General features: G+C 31.4%; 2 protein-coding genes and 1 long non-coding RNA gene across 3 annotated transcripts; all 3 read left to right on the top strand.

Moving 5' to 3' along the window:
• The first annotated feature begins 779 nt into the window (after nucleotides 1–779).
• LOC135146671 (HAUS augmin-like complex subunit 1) lies at nucleotides 780–1,928 on the top strand. The gene is made up of 6 exons (XM_064078798.1): nucleotides 780–955; nucleotides 1,015–1,149; nucleotides 1,204–1,327; nucleotides 1,432–1,605; nucleotides 1,692–1,739; nucleotides 1,850–1,928. The coding sequence occupies exons 1-6, from the start codon at nucleotides 780–782 to the stop codon at nucleotides 1,892–1,894; spliced, it is 702 nt and encodes a 233-aa protein (XP_063934868.1). The 3' UTR covers nucleotides 1,895–1,928.
• A 4,695-nt stretch (nucleotides 1,929–6,623) lies between these two features.
• LOC135146678 (uncharacterized) lies at nucleotides 6,624–7,372 on the top strand. The gene is made up of 4 exons (XR_010283908.1): nucleotides 6,624–6,676; nucleotides 6,925–7,009; nucleotides 7,070–7,141; nucleotides 7,197–7,372. It is a non-coding gene; the product is annotated as an uncharacterized LOC135146678 (long non-coding RNA).
• Nucleotides 7,373–8,008: 636 nt separating this feature from the next.
• LOC135146670 (prohibitin 1-like) lies at nucleotides 8,009–10,471 on the top strand. Its single transcript, XM_064078797.1, has 9 exons — nucleotides 8,009–8,038; nucleotides 8,094–8,238; nucleotides 8,298–8,359; nucleotides 8,415–8,495; nucleotides 8,736–8,797; nucleotides 8,850–8,966; nucleotides 10,043–10,097; nucleotides 10,161–10,289; nucleotides 10,344–10,471. Exons 4-9 carry the CDS (start codon nucleotides 8,486–8,488, stop codon nucleotides 10,469–10,471), a joined length of 501 nt encoding a protein of 166 aa, XP_063934867.1. The 5' UTR covers nucleotides 8,009–8,038; nucleotides 8,094–8,238; nucleotides 8,298–8,359; nucleotides 8,415–8,485.
• The last annotated feature ends 28 nt before the right edge of the window (nucleotides 10,472–10,499 follow it).

Below are 10,499 nucleotides of genomic sequence, written 5' to 3'. Positions count from 1 at the left end.
ACAGAACAAAACACTTTCTACTATACTTCTTAAAAGTTATCAAGCTTTATTAAAGTTACTTTAAGACAACGCCTACTTTATGTAGTTACATATATATAACGCGCTTAACAGTTAAGAGTTAAGCAGACATCTTTGATAATCGCACCTCTTTAAAAAAAAGAGTTTTATCCCTCAGAAAAAAAAGATCTAAACGATGTCTCCTTGTTCGTTATTTAAATTTATAATGTTTTTAAATTTACCTTCAAAAATAGTATCTTCTAAAAGAAAACTGTTAGTCAGTGATTGAGGCAAAGCCGGTCGCACAGAGAACTTATAATAGGTCTTCAGTTTTACTGCCCCTCTTAAAGCGTAGCAAATTTGAAAAAAGTTTAAAAAGTGGATTGGCCTGGCGTATTCCAAATTCTATGTCCCCTACGCTACTACTATAGTTTTTATATGTAACTCGTTTTATTGCTGATGGAGAGTAAAACTTTTACAACGTCTCCCTCTGAGGAAGATCTACGAGATAAACTTAGATATGTAAGCCGCGCTATCGATCGTTGGTAATAAGTGATTAAATTTCTATTTATTATACAACAAAATAAAAGGTAAATAACTGGTTAATGCAATTTTATATTATTCTTCCCGAATTTGAACACAATGAAAAAGTGGTTGAAGAGCTTTATACTTTGGCTAAATTAAATGAGAAGCAAAATAGGCTTTACCTTAATATAATTAACTTGTACGAAACTCTTATAAAATATTGGCAAGTTAACGGTATATACTTTTTTTGTATAATAATGCTTCATGAAAATAAGATAGTTTCTTTAAATTTGATAAAAGAGAAGACCAACTTTAAGCATCTTTCCAACTTTAACATAAATATTGAAAGTTTTCCGCCAGAGGTAACACAAAACTTTGATTTAAGCGTTGAATTCGCTCTTAAACTTTCGTTAAATGAAATCTCTACACACAAGTATAGGCCTTATTTCATACTTATAAAATATTTTTTTTTCAAATAAAAACTTTTTAAAGGTTGGCTCTCGCTTTATCCCAATACTCTGAGAGTTCTGTAGTTTCTACTTATCAATTAAAAAGTTTAAAAGTTGAAAGTAATCATTATCTTAAAGCCCTTAAAGATATTCAAACGCTTGTGAAAAAGTCGTTAAAGTATTTTTTTTAATCAAACTTTCGTATTTTTTTAAGAGTTAATATATTTCTAAGAGCTTTAGCTTTGCACGAACAAGAGAATAAAGTCAAGGACGTCATCTTGGAAAAGCACTCTGTCGAGGCTGAATTTTATCGTTTGAAAGCAGAAGAGTATCAAAGATTCATAGAAGAATATATTGTACGCTTCAAATTTTTTTAATAAATTTTTAATGTACATTAAGATTTTTCTAAACCAACAAAAATTAATTTATTTTTCCTTTTTTCGTATAATTTCTGCTACAGAATCAGTTTAAAGAAATGGGATTTATTCAAAACCAAGAAACTGAAGATATAAAAGTTCAAGAATGCCCTCTGAGCCACACAGCTCTTCTGAATTTAGAGGCTCGCGTAGCAGCGGCTAAGCAAAAGATTTTACCGCTGCAGAGTAGGATAAACTTTTTTCAAGGGCTGCCCCCCGTAAGTCTGCCTAATCTAAAACCTTTTTTGTTATAGATTTGCAATTCTTTATTTAAAATGATAATTATTCTTTTATTTATATATAGAATGCCAAGTTAGCAAAGATGGCTCTCTCAAAGCTCGAGAATAAGATGGTAATTTTTTAAGTAAAAATTTTTAATAAAATATTAAATTATATCTAAAAACTTTTTATACTTTATTACTTTAATTGTATAAATTTAATAAAAAAAATAAATTTTGCAAGGCGGCGTTACAAAAAGAACTAGAAAGTATCGACTACGATCTTTAAGTTTTGAAGAAATGCGAAGCTTATAAAGTCACTGCCTTTGAAACAGATTGCAAATTATATTTTTTGAAAAAGAAGTAATCTTTCAAGATGGACACGCAGCAGCCGTTCTTCAATATTAAAAATGAAATAAATAGTTTTAAATATACTATTCTTGTATAGAAATTATTAAACTAACGTTAAAAATTTAGTTTGTTTTACAAATTAATTTATCATAAAAAGTACTAAAATTAAATAAATAAAAGTATTATGAAAAAAAAATTCTAAGAAGAGAACTCCGATAATATGCAAAAGGACTATGAGTTCCGGATGGGTGAGATCCACCACGTGTTCGCTGGACACTAGCGAAGCGACGGTGTTGATTATCTCTTCTCTTTTTAGTTGGTCATTATGCCGTTTAGAAAAAATGATCGAAAACTACTTTAAAAAATGGAAAAAAAATAAGTTTTGTTAATTTTTTTTTACTAGTCGGAAGTATTAAAGTAAATAATTTTAAATTAGTACCTTGATCGGGTTTAAGCCTTTTTTATTGAAAAAATTAATAAAAAGTTTTTCGCAAGCTTTTTCAATGCTTTTCAATGAAGCAGTACAAGTAATTGAAACCGGAATCAAGCGGCAAATAAACTTCGATTGTCCACTCTTTTGCCGAAGAATGTCTGAAAAAACTTTATGAACAATTTCCGCGGGACAATTTTCCTTATTTCCTTGGTTTAGCTGAATAAATAGAAGTCCTTTAAAATATAAACAAGAAAATTCACGAAAAGAGTAGAAGTATAAATAAAAAGATTACCTTTACAGTTTATATTAACAGGTTTTAATAGTGGTTGTTTCAGGCTAGCATTTAGTAAATCTAGCTCGGCGCGTAGTTCATCTTCAATGCAACCTTCCCTTATAAGAGCACTTTCTTTTTCCATGTGTTTCTTTAAGTAATAACAACTATTGATAAGGAATAAATGTAAAAGACTTTTTAGAAATATTACAGAAATTATGTTTAAAGCCTCTTTTAAGCATTCTTTTTCTCTATTTTGGTCACAAGTTACTAGAAATCCGGCAACTCCGCGAGGTAAGGCCCCCTTTAAGAAAAAGGTTTTTTAACTTTAAAACCAACTAAACTTTAATATAAAAAACTGTAAAAAAAACTATTTAACCTTTTTAGGTTTCAAGTTATTAGTTTTAAATTTTTTAGCATTGGTCATTATATGGCTTTTCAAAATTAATATGCTAAGATTGCCAAGAGGTAATGATAGCGGTACAAGGAGCTCAGCTCTAATTTACTAAGGGCGTGTAAGTTTTTACAATAAAGCGAACTCGATGGCTTAACCCTGTGTTTAACCCATAACTGGTGAGGTGAATTTATTATAACGTAACTGGGACGTGGGGTATATATATACCCCATATATAAAAATGTTTTTTTGAGACAAATTGGCAGGAATCTTTTAATCTAGTTTTGTTGATTTAGGATCTCTTATGAATGCATACACAAAAAATTAAAATATAAATGTTTATAGATGAAATTTTTAGTGTGATGTAGAATGCATACATAATAGAACAAACTAAAACATAATAGGCTAAAGTTGTGTAAGTTATAACGCTTTCAATGAAGTATCCTAACTATAAAACAATATAGTATATTTAAACAATAACTTTTTGGCAAAAATCCGTTGAGTACAATCTACACAATGACTAACAGTACAACTACCGAAGATTGGAGCTCTACATTCAACATATTAAGTCATGTCTTCCTGTCTTTGTCTCTCTGACCGTTGCCGCACCTATCTTCTCTCATAGGTTGCGGATGATAGTCTGTTAAGGGTTTTTGAAAAATATTTTGTGAGATGTCAGTCGCAGTTCACGAGGTAGACGACTGTTCAGCAACCTTTTGTTCAGTTGAGGCTCTACAAACTGTCTACAAGACTATGATATATTCAATTCTTTTCTGCGCAGGATTCCCAGAAAAACTGTAAAATAGCGCAAGTTTAGAAGAGTAAAGAAAATAGTTTGATGCCATTGTGGTTGATTCTTCAGCTAGTAGAGTAAACGGTGCATTTTTCGTCCATGTCGTCGACGCCTCCGTTAATTTCATGGTAAACCTTCGAAGGAAGAAGCTAGTTCGCACCGTTAGATAAAGTTAAAGTAGGTACGTTTCTCCCCTTTATCCGATTTCTATAAACCAACTTCCTATCGGTTGTTTAATAGAGATCCACTCGAGTAGGAACATAAGTAGTCGTTGTCTATGTTATCTACTACGAGGGATAAGGGGAGAAACGCATCTACTTCAACTTTATCTAACGGTTCATTTCTCCCCTTATTTTTTCCGCCAGATAGTTATTTGCCCCTAACTTTGTGGAAATACAGCATTTGGGATTTGTAGTTTACGTAATTTTAACTCTAGCATCGTGGTTATACGGCGCTGGAAGTATTATTCAAATAGTGGATTTAGTCAGTGGATTATTGCGAGGAAACGCAATGGAAAAATTGGTGGGAGATATGGTTCTTAAGCTATCACTGAAGTGAGAGGTTAAAATTGACATAAGTCTATCTTATGTTGAGATAGAATTTATTGTTGTATTGGTAGTCTGTCCCAACCCTCTTACACAAAAGCATAAAAGTAAATACGTATTAAAAACATCTATACAATAATGTTATTATCAAATCTGAGTAAGTTCTATACATTAGCGTTAATATTTATGGTATATCATAGTACTTCAAAAAATAAACTACTATAAAATACAACTAACAAAAAAAACTAACTTTTTACTAGTTAACCCACTAGTGAAATGCCCTTTTGCACTCTCTTCGCTGGTTTTTAAGCTTGATTAAAAGTATAGAATCGCACACCACAAGAAGGCACCGTAGTCTTGATGCTTGGCTTACTTGTACGAGCTATCGTTTATTTTAGTGAGGCCTGCCTCTACGACGCTTGCTTATGAACTAGATGGATTAAAATCTTATCATTCTCAGGGTTTAGTATATTTATAAAGCTTTAATGTTAATAGCTTCAAGGCAGTGTACCGTATTTAAGCTTATGTGAAGCCGTTTATTCAGTACACTATTTGTATCCTATCTATATACCTATTGTAACTTTGTGAGAAAACGTTATATATAGTATTAGTACAGTAATATGATGTAGGCTGTGGCATACTAAATAGTACTTGTTTCTCATACAATGCTGCAGTAATGCTGTTGGAATATAATTCTATAGAAGTACTTTGATACCAACCTAGACGGGTCCTAGTGTTGGTGTTTAGTAACCCTCTAGCGTCGAAAGGTTTCATTACTTAAGCTGAAATCAGTAAGCTTTAGGTATTCGCGCTAGACTTCTACTTAAATGTTTGTTCATTGAAACATAAAACTTGATACTCTGAACATGGTTGCCCAGCTAGGTAATATCAAGTTGAGATTGACACGTCATTTTGGGAAAGCTGCAAGGGGTATATGAAATGTGACTTGACAATCTTCCACTAGAAAATATTTGCTTTTAAAATTGGTAAAAAGATGTAAGCAGCCTTGGTTCTGTGGCAGGTTTTAGCTCACCTGTCTCATATAGATTTGGCTCACCGTTTAAGGCTGAGAATTTTATTGAGTAGGTTGTAAGTTGTCGAAAACTTCGAGCAGAGTGACGCCAGATTTATAATGATGATCTTAGAATAGAACATCTTGGCTAAATAACGTTGACTCGAAATCTTACGCATTGTACACTAGCGTTGCCGTCTGAGCATTCAGAGAAGCTGGTTGAGTCTTTGACAAAATCGGCTAAGTTTCATAAGTACTTCGGCTTCTAGCTACTAAGTGCGTCTGAAAACGTTCGCTCGAAAAGGCTTATGGAATGAGTGACACGATGGCACTAGTACTCGTATCCAAAGTTGGTGCGTATTGAATACTATTGATTCGGCTAATTAACTGAACTTGTACTTGATCCGTGCTAATGTCTATGGTGCTTGGTTCTCTGTATGGAGTGATGACATGTAGTAATGACTACTGAACTGAATAGTGTTATTAGCTTTTATATATATAAGATGTGCGCACGTATCCTTACCAGATAAATTTTTAAAATGGTTATTAAATTTTTATAACAAAAGCCAAAATCATTTATAAAAATTTTATATTTTTAAATATAGTAAAAGCAACAAGAAAAAGCTGCACTATTTTTAAACAATTTTCTAAGAGTCTGCAAAGAATATTTATTTATGAAACGTTCTTTTTTGTTTTATTTAAAGTATTAAAAATAAAAAATTATGTATTTATAAAGATCATTCACTCCGTTTTAATTGTTTCTTATAACATGTTTTTTTAAAACCTGTTTTAGAGCATTATTTGTGTTTTATTTTGCGTTTACGGATGTGTTAAACCCTTGAAGATTCGATAGTGACTACCAGTCCGACTGGCCGAATCGCAATCGGAAGTCCCAACAATTAAGATTTCATTTCATTTAGTTAAGAATCACTGCAGTAGCTGGTATTGCAACTATTATTAAACTTTTAAACTATCTTCTTATCCACCTCGCGTAAACGGGCTTACCCCTTTTTAGAAAACAACTTATTGACTAATTTTTAGAGTGAAAAAAGTTCTGACACTAATAAGTACGAGGTTGGGCGCGTGCATGAGCGGAAGACTCCATAAAAAAATTTAGCTAAAAATTGCAACATTTTTTAATTAATATGGAAGCAAATAATGAACAAGCCAATTCCTAAAAGATATAAACTAATCTTATTTTGTATCCTTACAGTACGTGGGGCTTTACACTTTTGGCGAGATTTGTGGTGGGTGGAATGATCATAGTCAATGGTATTTTACCACTCTATCCTTTCTTCTGTTTAAAAATTAAATAATATCGTTAAATTTATACTTAAGTTGCTCTTATACTAATTTTTTATTTTATTGCTATTAAAAGTAAGCACATGTGTTTGTAAAATTTTTTTTTTTAATTTCAACAAATTAAAAATTAATAGGTTATGTAGTCTTATGTGTTTGAGAACTATGGGATACTATATCGATGTTTATTTAACAAAAATTTATTGTAATTTATTTTCAAGGGGAAATTGTAAAATCAAGAAGCCCATTCACTTTGGGCTATTGGAAAGAAAAGTTTAATATAACAGTAAACTTCATGACAATGTTGTACGTAATATAAAGTTAATCTATACAACTAAGTACTATGATTTACATAATTAATTTTAGCGTTACCTCGTTCTTTTCTGTATTTCTTCCACCTTCGAAAGATAAGAATAGCCCATTTGGAGGAGAGTCTAAGTATTGAGCGGTTCTTATATTGTTTTAAAAAAAACTTTATATTTATTTTTGTCAGATGGAACGGTGGAGGGAGCAAACCATCCAATGTTGCTTCTATAAAGCATGAACGATTTAACTTCCCCGCTGCTTCTTGTCGCACCTGTCGCGCATGCCCTTCCTAGGAATCCCGCTTATTACTAAAACTGGATTTACAATAGATATTTAATATTAAATATTAAAAATTTTGTCAAATTTTTTTAATTTTAAGGTATTAATAAGTATTGATCCCTTTACTGTGACCTGCTTGGCTATATTACAGTATAACATACACATTAATTGCCACTCAATACATATTTATATTTTGACTGAATTTGGTTTTTAGTAACACGGAATGCAATAGTACAGAATTTACAAGTTTTAAAAATTAGGACTTATTTTTTTAAATTTATTGGTTTGTTTAAAAACAATTAACTGAAAGGCAGTTTAGAAACCGAAAAAAACAACAGGAAGAAGTATAAGTATAAAACTCAAATTTTTGGATAAGAATTAAAGTATTGCAGCAGTTAAAGATAAATAGGCGGTTATGATAAGTAATAAAAGCCATCACAGACGAATTGAAACGTGTCCTTTCTCGTAGTCCACAGAGTTTTAAGCACTCTTTATTGACTTAAAAAGTTTATAATGTTATTGTAAAGTTTTTTAAACTATAACAGCTAAAATAAACAAAGAAGTTATACATAATCATAAGAGGGAATACCGTATACTCCTCTATTGCTGCGTGCAAACACAATGGTAACCTCATAGGGCATAAATATTGCACGTGGTAAAATTAAACTTAAAAGTGATGAGCATGAAACAATTGTTTCGTAATTCTCTGGAAAATGGCTGCTTCGAGGCTTTCGGCTCTTCTTGGAACAGGCAGCTGCTTTCGGGTGGCTTTTTAGTTTCGATTACTTATTTATATATATTATAGGCTTGGTCGTAGGGGGAGTTGTAATTAATACTTGCTTATATAACGTTGATGCCGGTCATGCTGCGGTTATTTACGACCGTTTTACAGGCGTAAAACCGAAGCCAACTCTTGAAGGGACTCATTTTATTACGCCTCTTATACAAAGGTAGTCTTCGCGTTATATTAGAAGTTTTTTCACTATTACTAATAGTTATTATGTGATAGGCCCATAATTTTTGACTGCAGAACACGCCCTCGTACCATAAAAACTATTACAGGATCAAGAGGTTGTGGTATTTAGACATATAAGTATTACCAAGAGATTCATTACTTTCTTTATAGACCTTCAGAAAGTTGATTTACAGCTTCGTATATTATTTAGGCCCAAAGTTTCTGCTTTGCCTAAACTTTATATGGAGTACGGTAGGCGTTCTTTTCACCCCTTTGCTTTTATATAAGCATCTGTATACTTTATTATTTGCAGTCAGTTGAGGGGCGTCTACTGCCTTGTTTTCTATTATTCTAACAAATATAAAAATTTATAATATGTACTTTCGTTCTCGCGGATTTACAAACTACCAACTTTTATTCTTTTAGTTTTTTTAGTATCAATTCTATTGTTTACTTTTATTCTTGTTGGCCTTTATATTTTTATGTAACAAGGACCGGAATATGACGAAAAAATATTTCTTTCTATCGGTAACGAAGTTTTGAAATCCGTTGTTGTAAGTTTTATAGCTGACGATTATAAAGTACATTTTTTATTATTATTTTTAGGCTCAGTTTGACGCCGATCAGTTAATCACTCAGCGCGAGTTAGTTTCTTCTCAAGTTCGCCAGGCCTTAACAAAGCGTAGTAAAAACTTTAATGTTATTCTTGACGACGTTTCTATTGTACGTTTATTATTTACTTTTCTTTTTTCTTTGTAAGCGCGTTAATCATATCATAAGTAGCATTATGCTTACTAAAATATATCAAATTCCTTGATGAAAGTTAGAAGGGGTTTTGCATTTGTTATATTTTTAAACCGTAATTTTTTTTCTTTTATTAATATCTATGTGGAATCTTGTGGTTAATATATGCAACCCGCTATAACTATTAGTTATTGCTTTGGATCTACAGTAGTTATATTAAGATAAAATTTTTTGAAAAATTAAATATATTACTTACATTTACAAATAAAGTTTAATTCGAATTTCTTGACTTTTACTGAAATACGCTTATAATCAGACAGGAAGTTAGTCGTAATAATATAAACTTATTATGAAAGCTTTACTCGCTCTTATTATAAATCATTTTATTAGTTTTTGCAGTCTTCCACGTTTATTACTATATAAGACTTGAAAAATATATATTTTTATTGCTATTGTAGCTTTTGTTGCTATTAATAATTTTTAAATTGAGCATACGGTAACTGTAAATTTTTTTTGGTTTGAAGAATATAAATCTTTTTTGTTAAGCTTTTCTTGTTGGGTTTAATAAAAGAGATAATATAATATAAACTTAAAACAATAACTCAACTCCCCTCTTAAAGTTTTACGAGACCGGATGAGGACGTTAAAATTACTTTTGTTATAAGAATTTCTGGAAGTGTTGAAAAATAGTTTGCCACATGTTTGGTGGAAGAAAGTACTTTTTATTCCATATGGCAGACGTAACAGTTACGTATTATCGATTGCGAGTTGTAAAGTATTAGCACTCCAATGCACTATAGATATTCCATTAGGCCGGGAAGTATTTCATTCATAATTTATGCTGTTTTTGTGTAGTTTATAACCAATTTCCTATAGACGTATACTTTTTCTTTACTTGTGTTGTAGAGTTTGGATTTCTCAAGTCTTTTTTTTTTTGTTTTTATAATGGAAGGAAGCGTTTATGTTAATTGAATCTATAATTTATTGAGGACTTCTCGCGTTATAGTTTTAATGTTGTTTTAACGTTATCATGTCACTGATTACTGCGTATTTAGACGCATTTGTCGTTCAGTCATGAATACCAGCGGGCTGTTGAGATGAAACAAGTCGGTCTCTGATTTGGGTGTAATCATTGCGAATTTCATTTTAGTAATATTTTATACAACTTTACAGAGCAACAACGAGCCGAACAAGCTCGATTTCTTGTAGAAAAAGCTGAGCAAGAACAGCTTGCCGACATGATTCATGCAGAAGGTGAGAGTAAAGCCGCTGAACTTTTTTCAAGCGCAATAAAAACTCATGGTGCTTACTTATTGTTTCCTTTTTTTCCTGTTTTTTATTTTTTATTTTTTCCAGGATCTGCATATCTTGAACTTAAAAAAATTGACGCCGCTGTTCAAGTCGCACAAAATTTGGCGAACAGCAGGAACGTGACTTACTTACCAGGAAAAAATAATTTACTGATTAACACTAATTTAACTTAATTTTATTATTTTTTTTAAAGAATTAAAG

This window comes from Zophobas morio, unplaced genomic scaffold (genome assembly GCF_036711695.1).
Source record: "Zophobas morio isolate AGI-343-1 ecotype UQ-CSIRO unplaced genomic scaffold, CSIRO_AGI_Zmor_V1 ptg000255l, whole genome shotgun sequence".
NCBI classification, from domain to species: Eukaryota; Metazoa; Arthropoda; class Insecta; order Coleoptera; family Tenebrionidae; genus Zophobas; species Zophobas morio.
The sequence above is the reverse complement of the archived record's forward strand: the minus strand, read 5'-3'. Positions and strand labels throughout refer to the sequence as shown.